Source organism: Danio rerio, chromosome 4 (genome assembly GCF_052040795.2).
Source record: "Danio rerio strain M-AB ecotype USA chromosome 4, GRCz13ab, whole genome shotgun sequence".
In the NCBI taxonomy this organism is placed as follows: domain Eukaryota; kingdom Metazoa; phylum Chordata; class Actinopteri; order Cypriniformes; family Danionidae; genus Danio; species Danio rerio.
The window spans coordinates 77204949-77220824 of NC_141024.2; the positions used below are offsets into that span (position 1 = coordinate 77204949).

General features: G+C 34.2%; 1 protein-coding gene across 5 annotated transcripts; it reads right to left on the reverse strand.

The window, feature by feature from the left end:
- Window positions 1–7114: 7114 nt before the first annotated feature.
- On the reverse strand, window positions 7115–13847 carry LOC148682829 (uncharacterized). Of its 5 annotated transcripts, none has more exons than XM_088650955.1 (3): window positions 13701–13847; window positions 12497–12646; window positions 7115–8269 (listed from the first exon to the last, which is right to left on the reverse strand). In XM_088650955.1, exons 2-3 carry the CDS (start codon window positions 12579–12581, stop codon window positions 7380–7382), a joined length of 975 nt encoding a protein of 324 aa, XP_088507081.1. In that variant the 5' UTR covers window positions 12582–12646; window positions 13701–13847; the 3' UTR covers window positions 7115–7379. The 5 variants fall into 5 exon arrangements, with proteins under 5 accessions (XP_088507081.1, XP_088507079.1, XP_088507078.1 ...); XM_088650953.1 differs by having other exon boundaries at window positions 12497–12649; XM_088650952.1 differs by lacking the exon at window positions 13701–13847 and adding an exon at window positions 13241–13273.
- Window positions 13848–15876: the final 2029 nt, after the last annotated feature.

Consider the following 15876-nt stretch of genomic DNA (forward strand, 5'->3'; position numbering starts at 1 on the left):
TCGAACCTTTCGCGTGTGAGGCGAACGTGATAACCACTACACTACGGAAACCTTCAGGCAAATCGAGCTGATAACCCTTTTTGATTGGGTGCCTGTCGACGATCATTGCTGGTGTGGCAGTGGATGCTATTATTTTCTCGCCAAAAGAAGAGCACTGTTTCTGCTCGGTTTCGAACTGAGGACCTTTCGCGTATTAGGCGAACGTGATGACCACTACACTACAGAAACCCCACAAGCGCTTTCACCAGCGAAGTTAGGCGTGCAAGGATAAAACAAGGCGTACGCGTTGGTCAATTGAGCGGACAAAGCCAACTCAGCGTGACAAGCTCCCTGCAGGTATTAGGGCCAATTTACAATCCGGGCCCAACACAGCTGTACAGGTCCCTGCGAAATGTCCCCTTTCGTCACATTTGAAGCACCTGAATTCTGGGCGTTCCTTCATCACATTTTCTGAGCTCATGCATAGTCGACAGGTTTTTACCTGATTGGTGTGCATGACTCTAAAGTGCTGTGGTCCTTCCGCCGTCTTGATCACATGTTTTTGGATTTGTCAGGGAAACCAGAGCACCCAGAGGAAACCCACACGAACATGGGGAGAACATGCAAACTCCACACAGAAACACCAACTGACCCAGCTTAGGCTCGAACTAGTGACCTTCTTGCTGTGAGGCGAACATGCTACTCACTGCACCACCATACACATTTTTTTCTAAAATGTATATATATTTTAAGTCTTAGCTCTGCAATTTAACTATTTTTGTGGCAAATATTTTTTCATTATCTTTCAAACAGTAGGCTGAAAAAAAACTAATTTTAGAATAACAATTAAATTGCCGGCAATGTGGTGGCGCTGAGGGTAGAACGTTTGCCTCAGTAAGAAAGTCGTTGGCTCGAGCCTCAGCTAGGTCAGGTGGCATTTCTGTGTGGAGTTTGCATGTTCTCCCTGTGTTTGTGTGGGTGTCCTCTGGGTGCTCTGGTTTCCTCCACAAATCCAAAGACATGTGGTACAGGTAAATTGAGTAGGCTCAAATATATATATGTGTGTGTGTTTGGATGTTTCCCAGTGATGCATTGCAGCTGGAAGGGCATCTGTTGTGTAAAACATGGATGGTGCTGGATAAGCTCTTTGGTTATTCCATTGTAGCAACTCCAGACTAATAAAGGGACTAAGCTGAAAAGAAAATTAATGAATTTAGTCGGAATTTAAAGGTTTTTGCATCTGATTTCAATATATATATATATATATATATATATATATATATATATATATATATATATATATATATATATATATATTTGGCATTATAAGCTAAGCTTATTGTGCTGTAGGTTTTTGCTTCTACATTTTACCAACAGTAAACCGGAGCATTATTGAACAAAGAAACATACAAAAGAACCCTTCCTTTTCATTGATACAACCTTTATGCAAAAATCTCCAAAAATGAGGTCTCTACACTTTTGAGCGAACTCTGTTCATTTTCCTGGTGTGAAGCTGATTCTGTTAAATTGCTCCCTGTTCGCAAAGTACAGCTCTGCAATTGCAGCGAGCTGGGCCACTGCATTTTGAGAGACACCTTCTCTCTGGAACGCTCTGGTCATGGTTGCTCCACGTCTTGTCAGCTTCAAAAGCCTTTTGTAGCATGTATGACATCACAAACATTATTAGCTGAAAAACTATTTAAAACAATTAATACCTTCATGACCAAATAATTACAATGCAACCACCTATCGTTAGCCTAATGAGCACATAAAATTATATAAATAAGTATCAAATGCACATTTGTTTGTGTGTGTATGTGTGTGTGTGTGAGTGAAAGACAGCATGTAGTAGTGTGTGTAAGAGAAAGAGCCAGTACATGTTTATGAGAGAGCATGTAGAAGTGTGTGTGTGAGAGGGAGGGCTTATCTTTGTGAGTGAGAGCATGTACATGTGTCTGTGAGATGTCTATGTGTTTGTGTTGGCAACATTGTATCATTTACAGTCATACTAAAAAAGTATTTCTGAATTGAATTGAGATAGAATGTAGGTGTGTGTGAGAGAGAGCATGTACAAGAGTGAGTGTGTTAGTGAGAGTGTGTACAAGTTTGTGTGTGTGTGTGTGAGTGAGACTAGTTAGTTAGTGTTGTGCTGAAATTTGATATGTCCTAAAAACTTGTCAGACCAAACAGTTATTTACTTTTTGGTTTTATTTATTTAATGAATGTATATGGTATTTAAGCAAAGTTTTAGGGTAACTGGATATAATTATAAAGAATAATATTTTGTACATAATATAATCAATTTTATTTTAAAAAATTATTTTAAATAATAATAGGCCTACACACACACACACACACACACACACACAGTCTAAAAATTGATTATTAGGCATGTAATATACACCCAGTCTAAAGCATGAAGTTTCCAGAAGCACTCAAACTGCTCAAGGCTGGGCTAATGCTGAGGTTTCATCTTTGGGTAGAGACTCAATAATATCCATCTGCACAGTGTGACATCACATTCGACCAGCGCGCGCGCGTGTGTGTGTGGCTTTTTTTCTGTGTAAGTGGGCGAGGCCGCAGGTTTCAAATCTCCCGGGTTTGCACACGCAACTACTTGTGTTTCGTAGATACAACATCATGAAACACCTAATGACTCGTTATCAAGACGACTCATTTGAAGCAGTATGAGTCGACTCTTTTATAGATGAATCAACAGTTTTAAACACTGTACACTTACAGATTTAAGCCTTAGCTGCATATTTCACTTCACTTAGAGCTGTGTTACACACTACATGGAAGGGCATTTTCAAAAACCCATAATATGGCCTTTTTAACAAAATAAATACACTATTTAAATAAAATAGAAATCAACAAGTAAAATAGAAGAAACTGTAGAACTGTTATGGTTATAAACTATATAAATACACACACATGTGAGGGTCCATCTATTAGTCCCATGACGGAACTAACAGCAAGGGTGAAGGTTAAATGCGTTTAAGCCTTTTAGCACATGTGAAAAGAAATATTTTTGTTCGTTATAATTTATTTTAATTTGTTTCTAGCTCTGAATTTTAATCTGACTCCAATTTATAATCATTTTAGATTAATCTAATTCAAGCTGATTACCTTATAGGTTGTGATTAGGTCTAATTTAGATTGATTAACCTAATAAATCCTTATATTCAATTAATGTTTCATCGTTTACTCAAAGTCGCTTAGAGTCAGTATGCTGGCCAGTTTCATCTGCTCACGGACACATCATCGCCAGTTCCGATTCTTAGCAGATATGCTAATTTCCTTCAAGTAATAATAGGCCGCCCCATGCTTGCTTATACTTAAAGAAAGTTTGATTTAGCCCCTAGATGATATCATCAGTGATTGTCAGAAATCAACAGGTCTCTAATGCTGTGCCCATGCTCCATCCATTGCGCCTGAATGGATGACTAATCCTGGTCGTAAGCTGCGGAAACATCAGCCTAAACAGTCTATTGGATTTAAATGATTTCAGGATATATTAGAATTAAACAAGAATTTTACATTTATTTGTCAGGAAAAGATTTTCCATTGCAGTTCACATAATTAAACAAAATAAGCCAATCAAGATTGTACAACATCAATTATTTAAAGATACATTTAAGAGTTAAAGAGGAATACCTGACCATGTAGAAATACATTGCAGCATATAAGTCCTGATGCAGAGCTCAGAGACTCACAACCTGCAATGGGGTATCCAGTCTACAGGATCCCATGGACACTTCTGCATCCTTTGCCCAAATACTCAAATCATCATAAGTTCAAGACAATAAAAGCTTCACTAATACTCTTGCCTGGTCATGAGTTGATGCGAAGACCATTTTCCCTGGAATGGAGCATCTGGCAAAGATCTTATCAAAGTCAAAATCCAAATTAACTGATATAAAGGAGATTGTAAAATATTACAGTGAAATTAAGACCACTTTATCAATCACACAGAGACATTTAAAATCACACCAAACATGAATATAAAGCCACAAGATACACCATATTAAAAACTTAAAGATCCTGTGTGAAATGTGAGTGAGCTGCTCTGGTGGAGAAGGTAAAGTCCAGGGCAAAGAGGGGGGCTCAGGATGCATGATCGAGACAACCTGAACAACTGCTTTTCTAGCTGATCTTCTTCTCACATTGGAAAGTTTATTGTTTTAGTGCCTGACCATTCTCATGGTCTTGTCTCGTGTGGAGTTCCATAACAGTTTGCAGATTTTAATATTATGGAGAGATATAGCCATCCTTACACTATTATGTGCATATCTATTCTTAAACTGTAGTTCCACTGTACACTGCAACGAGAACCTCAGTCAATAATATTTATGTAAAACTGAATTTTTGTTGCATCATATGATCATATTTTAAACTTTTCATAAAATCATCAAACAATGTGTACCTAAAAAGCATTTTCTAAGAAATAAAAAAAAGTTCTGTCCTATTGTCACTAAGTTATTCTTACCTTTTTTTCTACTGGATATGTGGTTTATATCTAGTATAAATATATTGATTTGTCTATTTGCTGGCTTGCTATCAGAAAACAAACACTAAGCTAGGTGATAAATTAATTAAATTCTACAATTACAAGTGATTTGTAGTTTGTTCATTTATACTCCATTTTTTGTTTAATAATGTTTTTCTATGCAGACTTTATGTATTGGTCTAATATTTGTATAAAGAAAGTTTGCATTTGCATTTACTCATTTAGCATCTTTTATCCTGCGACAACAACTAATGACACAAGAAGAAACAGACTCAGCCTACCAAAAATTCAGAGCTTGTGTTTTTGAATGCTAACAAACCTTAAGCCAAGTCCAACAAGTAAAGCCACACAATGTTGTTTTAAAGCTTATTTAATTTTTTTTTTTTTAAATGCACTGTTCTATTCTCAAGTCAAGTTGTTAAGCTCATTAGGCTCTGTGGTGGCTTTTGTATTTTTTATATGTATTATCTTTCACTTAAAATGCTGTTTCATAAGGACATCTATTGGGAAGAGTTGCCATATTTGATATAAAGCTTTTATGGCACAAACGTGTTATTTAATTTAAAGCTTACTTCTTTTTATTTATTAAAAAGCCTAGCTTGATGTGCATTATTGTTTTTCTTTTGATTATTGTAGTGTTGTGATTGTAATCTGATTTGTTATAAAAGCTTTTCTGGTATAATAATAATAATAATAATAATAAAACAATAAACAACAATTAAACAGTGTTTAAGTGTCCTATCCCTGCAGCATCATATGTTACAAAACTATTCACAAAGACAATTTGATTTATTAAATAATTCATCTCTTATGCTTTCTTTCACATTATGTGAAAAGAATGAATGACTCGGATGAACTAAAAGATTAATTAATTCGCTCATGCGCACGTTGTGTAGTGCAAGACAAGGTCAGTTCATTTTTCGAGTCCTCTATCGAGTTAAGTCCACATGAAAGACTAAAGCCTCGCCAATCATATGCATTTAGAGCCAGAAAAAGAATTGATCTGTTCACCTCTCAAGTCCTCAAGTTGGAGTCATTCTGTCACATAATGAACGAACGACTCAAGAACCAGGGCCCGGTTTTTCAAAAGGTTTAATCCAGGTAAAATTGATCCAGATTTAGTAATCCTGTTTTTGCAATCTGTGGTCACGTAATCCAGCTTACTTTTTGAGCCAGTTTTTCAAAGCAACATTGGATTGGATCATTCTGATCCAGATAGGAACTTTTCAGGATCACTAAATCTGGATTACCACTGCTCAATCACAATGTAGATGGATAGATAGGCCTATGTAAAGAGCAACAAGTAGAATAGCCAGTGTTGGGTAAATATAACTTTATTTTTATTTGAAATGAAAACTAAGAAAATTTTATAATTAATAAAATAATTATAATAATAAATAATAAAAGCAAGAAAAACCCCACCCCATCCTCTTCCAGCAGTCTGCTCATCTGAGATCTACAACACTGTACATTGAGGATATTTATAATAAGTTTCAAATATAGATGTATTGAATAAAAAAAAGACAATGTTGAAACCTCCACAATAATGTCAGACTTCCTCATCTAATGTGGAGGGAGCAGCTTGTCTGAGCGTATTCTTTAGGAGGCAGATCTCAAGTGTGGTCTTGATTTACTGCAGTTTGGTCAGAGTCAGTTGTTCTTTTGCCAGTTGAAGCTAAACTTCTGTCTCTTTTTGCAATTGTTGAAAGGGATTTAAAAAATCAGGCATTGCCATTCTTTGCATTTTTTTTGTTATTCTGTAATCATTGCATGCATCACTAATGCTATTCTAAACACAAAAATATTTTCCATTGTGATGTATATATATATATATATATATATATATATATATATATATATATATATATATATATATATATATATATATATATATCAATTAGTAACAATAAAATGTATTGTTTTTGGTAAATTTTGACAGCTGTTTGGGGGATTATTTTATGAGGCCAAACTCTTTCTACTTTGCTGTATGCCTATACTGAAAGGCTAAATACGTTAAAGCCTATAATCACTATAGCCTGACAGATGAACAAATAAAATTAAAACCTTATGAATAAATAGTATATCTCGTAAGATACTGCATGATCCAAATATAGTTTTAATAGTTGAATATTTTAGGTTTTCATTACATTTTTGGCATGAAATCCACGCTAAATCCACCCCTCTGATGGGATCAGTTTAATCCAGGTTTTTTGGATCAAAGTGATCCAAATCCTACAAAAAAGGTCTGAAAAACCCAAACTAAAGGTTTGATCCAGATCAAAACCAAGATTAGATTACGTGATCTAATCCGATTATGTAATCCGTTTTTTTTTTTTTTTTGAAAAACCCATTTTCAAGATTTGATCCAATCCTTTATCCAAAATCATAGTGGATTACTTTTGAAAAACCGGGCCCAGAAGATAAAAGGTTCGACGGCCCAGAAGACTCGAAAGGTGAACTAATTATCATATCTCCTATCGGCTCGGACTTGTGTACTTTGGTTAAGACTATATGTGACTGTCAGTGTAACGTGAATGAGCCACTGACATTTGAAGACATGAAGAGGTGAGCTGAGCAAACAGACAACAATACCTATTGACAAAAGAGCAGGTAAACATTGAATTATTTTCTTCTTCTTAAAATATTCTATTTATGACTTATTTGTCGAGTGATCAACCTTTTGGGCTAGTTGTAGATGTGTTTGAAAGCAATTCGTAACATTTTAATAATATTTTGTCAAATTTTACCAAATGAACGAAATGACTCGAAAAAAGATTTGTTCATCTTGATGAACGAGACTCAAAGATCTGAGTCAGTAAAATGATCCGAACTTCCTATCACTATTGAGTATGCGAAATTCTGTTGTACGCCGCTGCGAAAAGGGGTGGGATTAAACAAGATGATTAGACATGAATGGTTTCTCTCCAGTGTGGATCATCATGTGTTGATTAAGGTGTGAAGATTGGCTGAAACTTTTCCCACACTGAGGGCATGTGAATGGTTTCTCTCCAGTGTGGATCCTCATGTGTCGATGAAGGTTTGATAAGTGGTTGAAACTCTTCCCACACTGAGTGCATGAGAATGGTTTCTCTCCAGTGTGGTTCCTCATGTGTTTATAAAGGTTTGATGAGCTGTTAAAACTCTTTCCACACTGAGTGCATGGGAATGGTTTCTCTCCAGTGTGGATCATCATGTGATCATTAAGGTATGATGATTGGCTGTAACTCTTCCCACACTGAGAGCATGTGAATGGTTTCTCTCGAGTGTGGATCATCATGTGTAGAGTAAGGGATGATGACTGCCTGAAACTCTTTCCACACTGAGTGCATGTGAATGGTTTCTCTCCAGTGTGTATTTTCATGTGACAGTTAAGGTGTGATGATTGGCTGAAACTCTTCCCACACTGAGTGCATGTGAATGGTTTCTCTCCAGTGTGGATCCTCATGTGTTGATTAAGGTGTGATAAGTGGTTGAAACTCTTCCCACAATGAGTGCATGTGAATGGTTTCTCTCCAGTGTGGATCATAATGTGTAGATTAAGGTTTGATTTTTGGCTGAAACTCTTCCCACACTGAGTGCATGTGAATGGTTTCTCTCCAGTGTGTATTTTCATGTGAATCTTAAGATTGTATTTTCTTCCAAAACTCTTTCCACACTGAGTGCAGATGAAACGGTTCTTGTCTCCCCTTTTCAAACTACCATCAGTCTGTGAATGAGTTTTTTCCTCAATTTTGACATGATGTTCCTCCTCTTTACTCTCCTCATTCTCTTCAATTAAGTCTGAAATAAATAAATAAAACAGTTTTCATTAAATCTTAAAAACTCTCATCAAAAGCTGAAAAGTGAAAAGACACTGGAAACATTGGCTACACACACTGTAATTTTGATGCAAGTTAAATGTAAAATAAATCAGATCATATTGTGTTTGGTCCATTAACGTGTACACATTTAAGCTGATTCAATTCAATTCGTCTTTATTTATCTAGTGCTTTTACCAAGTAAATTGTTTCAAAGCCGCTTAACATAGAAGTTATAGTTTATGGACTATGCACAAACTCTGCTGGCATGGTTCCGGTAGAATATTAGTCAGGTTCTTTAGGTCCGCATTGCGCGTTGTACAGCAAAATCTAATTTTGCGGCGAAACCTAAACGCATCAGAGGATACAGTAAAGGTACAGTTAAAAATAATGTACTAGAATTTACATAATTTAGAATGTAATAGGCAAATAACAATCTGAAACAAATGCGTCAAGCACAAGTATTTTTATGCAAAACCTAATCAGAGTACAATTAAAAGCATTGAAAAAGTCTTAAATTTGATAATCTTAAATTAAGGCTTTAATAGCCTTGAATTATTATATAAAGTCTTGGATTTCATTACAGAGGTCCTAATTTATTTATTTATTTTACCTTTCTAAGATTAAGTTCATACATTAATTGTTTTAAAACATCTATTTCGTAATACTTTAATATGAGAAATAAAACACTACTTATTGTCAAAACTCATTCCTAGGAACTTTACCTTTTTCACAACTTGTATAGTTTCTCTATCTAAAAAAAGCTCCTGATCTAAATGCATAGATCTTAAAAAACAAAAATGCATGCATACAGTTTTTTTTTTATTTAGAAAAATTAAAAAATTTAAAACTGACCAGTCATATATTTTATTTATACATATTTAAATTTGTCTCTTAATTGTATACATATTTTTCCCTTTATAACAAATACATAAATAATATACATATAAACTACGAAATATATTATTCCCATTAACATTTACAATATTATTAATTTTAATACTAAATAGTGTTACTGATAGTATACTTTCTTGGGGCACTCCTGATTCTCATATATGCTATATATGCGCATATATTCAGATAATATAGTTTTCATACGCACACGAAAAACTCTATTGAATAAAAAAAATTGCAATAAAATTAGGCAAATTTCCTCAAACACCCATCTCGTGTAAATCTTTTAAAATACCATACTTTCTGGTAGTGTCAAAGGCCTTTTCCGGATAAAAAAAAAAAAACAAAAAACTGCTTGTATGTGTTCTTTTTAATAAAACCATCTCGTACAAAAGATTCTAATCGTATAAGATGGCAAAGAGTACTCAATGTCCCTGACTGGACAAACAGTAGGTCATCTTTTTAGATGGCATTTCTGCATCTTGTCGGTTTAACAATATCTGCAAATTAGGAGAAATACTAGCCTTTTAGAAAGAAGCTATTATTATACCAATACCTAAACCAGGAAAAGACCATTTAAATAATTATCGTCCAATAGCACTTACCAGTTGCCTTTGCAAAACAATGGAACAAATGATTAATGATCGATTGGTGTGGATTTAAAAAAAAAAAAGAAGATTAATAAATATCAGTGTGCGTTTAGAAGAGGGAAAACAACATAAATTTACAAATTACAATGTTAAGCCGGGGTTTGCGAATGTGAAACGTCTATTAATGAACACCAGGTATAGCATGAGCAGTGTGGAACGAGATTACTGATAATACAGGATTCTGTTTATCCAGTGTTAGAATGACGCGGAGTTAATCATTTCAAGAGTTAAAAGCTCTACAAATACTCAGCCTCAGCTCTCAGAATAAACAGAGCACAATGACAAACAGTGACATACATAAATTGTCAATCATATCATAGCAGTGACCTGATCTCATATGCTATTGTTTTAGAACTTACAATTATTGGAGAAATGACCAGGAATAATAAACAATAGAAAACAGTAAAACTCAAGGGCGAACTGGCCATAGGGAGACATAAGGACATTTCCCAATGGTCTGACAATCATCTGACCTTCTGCCACCGTGATTCTGGCCCACTCCGCCCCACTTATCATAAACATTGCGCTTAACTCCCCATACTTAATTTAGTAATAGGAAATTAATCCTTAACAAAGTATGAAAGTACAATTAAGCACATTATAAATGTGGTTGTAAGTCAGGAATACAGCATATGTAGCTGCAGTTATAAACTGTTTAATAACGCTTATTAATTTAGAGTTAATGCTAAACAGATAATGCTAAACAAATAATGAATTCAGTATTTGCTAATGCATAATAAATGGTTTATAGTGTGTAGTTATTGTAAAGTGTTACCAAATTATCTTTTGTCTTAGACCTTTAGACCTGTCCTACCTCCCTGACTCTTTATCCCTCCTTTCTGCTTTATAGCCATGCTTAGTGAAAGTAACACCATCATTAAATTACATACACTTTACATAAACTTTGCAAAACTCGCTGTGTGCCGACACTTCTGCACAAAAGGCTGTTAATTTGGTTTCATGGCGCATGAGCGACTCTTATTTTTTCAGCGTTCATGCAAACAATCGGGATTCACACAGGAGCATGTGTGAGGTGCTGGTTTTCTGTACGCATGCATCAGTTTGCTTTCACAAGCGATGTTTCAGTTGCACATTGAGAATAACAAACTCGCACGTGCAAAAAATGCCAAATGTAAATGGCCCCTAATGTCTTTATTTTGAGATTGCCACTCTTAATGAATACATTTGCATAAAGTAATTGTATCTAAATGCTTTCACTAGGGGACATTTTTTTTGCCGCCCCCAGGAAAATCCCACCCTGGGCGATCGCCCACATTACCCATGCCTAAATCCGCCACTGGTATTGCTAAACGTTATTGTTCCACTATTATTTGTTTGTTTTGTCTCACGTCGTCCCATCACATCATATAGTTCAGAACACTGTACAATGTTTTATAAAGATTAATTATTTTAGTGTCAATTTCATTCAGCGTGTTTAAAATTGGTGCATCCATGTTTTCTGACATACCTTAAACCAGGGTTTCTGCAGGTTTCACCAAGTTAAATTTAAGACTTTTATGACCATTATGAATGAAATTTTAGACTCATAAAAGACTAAAGAATTTTTCAAATGGCCCAGATTTTATATTTGTCCTATCAAAAAATATATTATAATAAAAAAAAATATTATATTATTATTTTGGATATTTCTTAGTAAAAGATTTTAAATGTGTAAAAAAGCAAGCTCTACTTGTATCCACACACGTTTTTTCCAAAATAAACTTTCTTTAAAATAAAATAAAAAAATTTACAAATGTTTTAAAAACTATAACAAATTAAATCTATGCATCATTCTGTCCAGGTCGATGTCCTCAGCAGTAAATACATGGAGCACGTTTAAACAAATGTTATTGTGAGGAAAATACTTAATCCATTATGATAAATAGAGTTAAAATGACCTTTTTGAATAAAAAAAGTTTAAAGTTTTATTGAGATGGATTGTTGGTGATTGTATAGGTTTTGGCCAGACTGGTTAACACAATATGAACAAATGAAGACTTGTTTAAAAAAGATTTAAGACCTACAACACAATATTAGTAAATTTAAGACTTTTAAGGCCTAAACATTTGATTTTGGAATTTAAGACATTTTAAGACTCCGTGGAAACCCTGTTTAAACACAATAGCCCTGGTAATTAGTTATTATGATAATGATTTAATTCTAATTCAGATACTATCTGTGAGAACTAGTAACAACTAGAAACAAGTTTAATCCCATGAGGTTAATTAAAAAAGGGGAATTGGGATCAATGGGACATATGCAAGTGGAAAGTACTAAGCTAACACCATCACTGCAACACTGTGAGAATACTGAAGGTCAAATATCGTCAGCTCAGTTAAACGCTTTTAATTTATGGTTTTTGTTTATTTTATATAGAGCCAGTGTTCAAGGAAGCTTTACAAACAGTAGTAGAACAAGAAAAAGCAATAACCTTAAGAAGGAAGAGAAAATGGGAGACTAATAATACATAAAATAATAACAAAAGACACGAGAACAAGTGACGAAAGAAACTCATTCCTGTCTTTCAATGAGTGCTTATGTGCATTTAGGAGAACTAGGCAGCACACTCAGGGCTGCAAGATGGATTTAATTTAGTATTCTTATAATTAAAATATATCTGAATGAGGATCATATGACTGAGTTGGTGTTTGAGGATGAAAACCAACCTGTTTGTTCCTGCAGATCTTCCTGTTTGACTGTGAATGTTTCTTTAATCTTCACATCTTCACTCTCCTCTTTAATAAACGCCATCTTTATAACAGTGTGAAGATCAGTCGCTTCAGCAGGAGTTTTTCTCTGCGTTTGGACACTTTATCCTGCTTAAAATTAAAAAAACAATAAAAATGTCCTGTTTAAAATAAATAAAACAATGAACAGAAACAAGATAATTTCAACACTTGCTTCAACAGTTTTTTTTATATGAGTCATTAACAAACAGAAATTATGTAAGTCTGAGCAAGCAACAAAAGCCACAAATCAGCCGATGTAAACTAGAACTCTAGAACTAGAAATTCTAGAACTAGAATTTTATTGATGTATACTTGGAATAGAGTGACATCATGCTATTTAATAAATTAAACCTTCACTAAAACACTTATCACACACTTTACTGTTGCTTTATTCAATCTTTTTTTAGGTATGTTCTTAATTGTTTAGTTTGTTTGATTTATTTTATTGTCTGCTTACAGCAACGCTGTAGCACTTATTTGCACAAGACAAGAATTTCCTCTCGGGACAAATAAAGTTTATCCTATCTTATTCAAACAATAGACCTTACAGTGAGTAAAATAGTAGTTCTTTGTATAAAGGGTTAAAATAATATTGTCAACAGCAGGTTCATCTAACATTAAATGAACACACTGAAATTTTAATCAGTTGGTTTACATCTGTGTACAAGCTTTAAAACAAACCTTTCTCCAGTTGAATCACAGTGTGGGAGCGGCGCCGCCTTATGACGTCACATCACCATGCCACAATAAAAGTCTTTTTTTGTTTAGCTTTTTCCCCCTACTCACTCTTAATTATGAGTCATGACTTATCGATACATTTCTCCCTCATTTTCCACTTTATAATTTATCTGCTTTTTGTTTTGTATTTGTAATGAATGGGGAAACATCAAATTTTTATATAAATTTATATACGTAATAGGTTGAAACTTATTTGGGCTACAGTCCATTTGTCAGGATAAAATCAATATTTATAACCAAACCAAACAAACAAACACATAACTAAATAGTTGTAAAGAAGCTTTTAAAATGACTGAAAAACTTAATACACTGTTGAACAATGCATGCACATGTTTAGATTTTACATTTTATAATGTTAGCATTCAGATATTATTTGAGTGTAAATTCAGAATGTGCAACTCACCTTTCCAGTCTTCAATGAAGAAGTGGGATGAGAAATGGCATCAGTGGGTTTTTCTTTGTATGTTGTTGTTGGTAATAATCTCAATGTAGGAACCAACAATCGTAGTTTGTCCTCCAAAGTTGTTCTCTTATAGCTAAATAAGCCAATGAAGTTTCTGTTAAGAACGCAGAATATATGGATACAACCCTGCTGACCTACTTGATCTGGCATGTGATTGGTTAATACTCAATTGGCCCCCATTAATGCTGGTATAAAGATGCAAATGAGCAGTGGACAACAGTGAAGACTCAAAACACATTACTGCAGAGGATGGGAAGTTTAGCAGCTATACGAACCATAGCTTTAAAGAGAAATAAAGATGTATTGGGAAAATAAGTTGACTTTTGATGGAAGCTTTTTTATTTTGGCTGCTGCATTTTATAGTTAAATGGGTGGTCCACTGCAATATCATATTTTAAACTTTAGTTGATGTGTAATGTAGCTGTGTGAACATAACATCTCTGAATGTAAAAAGTTCAAAGTTCAATGCAAAGTGAGACCTTAAACAGCCGAAATACAGAACTTGATTTTAACTTGCACTGGGAAAAAATGTTTTAGAAAAAGCCACAATAAAAAAAGCAAACAGCAGTTTACACCGAGGGAAAAAAAGTTTTCATTATTAAAAATAAAATTATATTTTAATGAATTGAAATCATGTATTGTATGCATTTGGGTCAGTTTTAATGCATTAATGAAGGCTATTTAAAGCTGGACCGACCGACGCAAATGTATGTCGCGTTTGTTTAATTTATTATGCACGTGAAAACTTATTCTAAACCAAATTTGTTGCCGGATTCTTTTTATGGGAACGAGTGATAAATTGCTTATGAAGTGCTTTGTCGGCCTCTGGTGGTTAACTAATGCAGAGCCGACGTCTGGGTCTGGGAGACACATTACTGTGGAGGATGAGAGGTTCAGTTGCTTTACAAACCAGTTTTTAGAGAAATAATGTTGTATTGGGAAAATAAGTTGACTTTAGCCATCTTCATTTGTTTTGTTGCTGTTGTTTTATAGGACTATTGATTGAAGCTTTTTTTATTGTAGCTGCTGCATTTTGTAGTTAATGTTGATACACCTATGTTGAGGTATTTTGATTTGAAACACATTTTAATTTTTTTTCCCAAGCCTGGTTAAAAGGTAATGCAAGAGTTATGTGTTGTTTTTGTAGAAGTTTCTCAGAGTTGCTTGGCTGAAGTCTTTGTGTAAAGATGCAAATGAGCTTTGAAAACTCAATCCATACCGATGTCTCAATACACACAACTACATTCACTTATATAATAGTGATAGAACATGTATACTGTTATACTGTGATATATTATCATTCGTTGAAAGAAACAATTTCTGAACTTCAGATTGAGGTTTTATTTGTGTTAAGTTCAGTCCATATATTGACATGAGCTAACTATTAGCAGAGTTTTAGTCATTTATTTATTACTGAACTTGTTCTTTATGTGAGTTTAGAGTCCTTTATTTATCTTAAAGCACATGCAGCTTATTACTGGCTTCTGGAAGACTGTCAACACTTTATGTTTATAAATTGTAACTATCAAAATGTAACTTGTTTCTGTGCCAATTTTGTTTTCTTTCCTTCGTTTTTTAGTTGAACAGAACATGTGTGAGCAGCTCAGCTTTCCCGAAATCCTCTTATTCACCTGGTATGTATTAAAGATGTTTTTCTCTCTACTTATTTCTTGTGTTTGTGCACACAAATATGCATAGACATTCACAGAAGCATATATAAGATACTCTGACAAAACCTTTTCCTTTTAACACAGTAAAGCGATCACATACTGTGATGCATCTAAATATTTATAATTAGAAAATAATTACATCACTAGTAAATTTATTGTATAGGCAGTTTATACAGAATAATTCAATGACAAGAGTTCACTTTCATATCTACACAATGCATAACTTTTAACGTGATTAACCTGCTCCACCTACACCAACTACAGCATTTCTCAGACTTCTTTTTTCACTATGGTGTAATTACAGTGGTGAACATCACATACAACAACAACTGCACTTACTCCTGTAACTTGTTTGCAACAATGAATTTTAAATATCTGCGTCACATAGTCATTTAAATAAAAGAATCATCAATGAGTGCGGTCATCTTTATTAATAGCTGCCTGAT

Bases quoted from the DNA above. Each gene is read 5' to 3' on its own strand.
- LOC148682829 (XM_088650955.1), bottom strand. From the start codon at position 12,581: ATGGCGTTTATTAAAGAGGAGAGTGAAGATGTGAAGATTAAAGAAACA. The intron at 8,270-12,496 runs GTTGGTTTTCAT...TATTTATTTCAG, and splicing joins AGATCTGCAGGAACAAACAG to ACTTAATTGAAGAGAATGAG.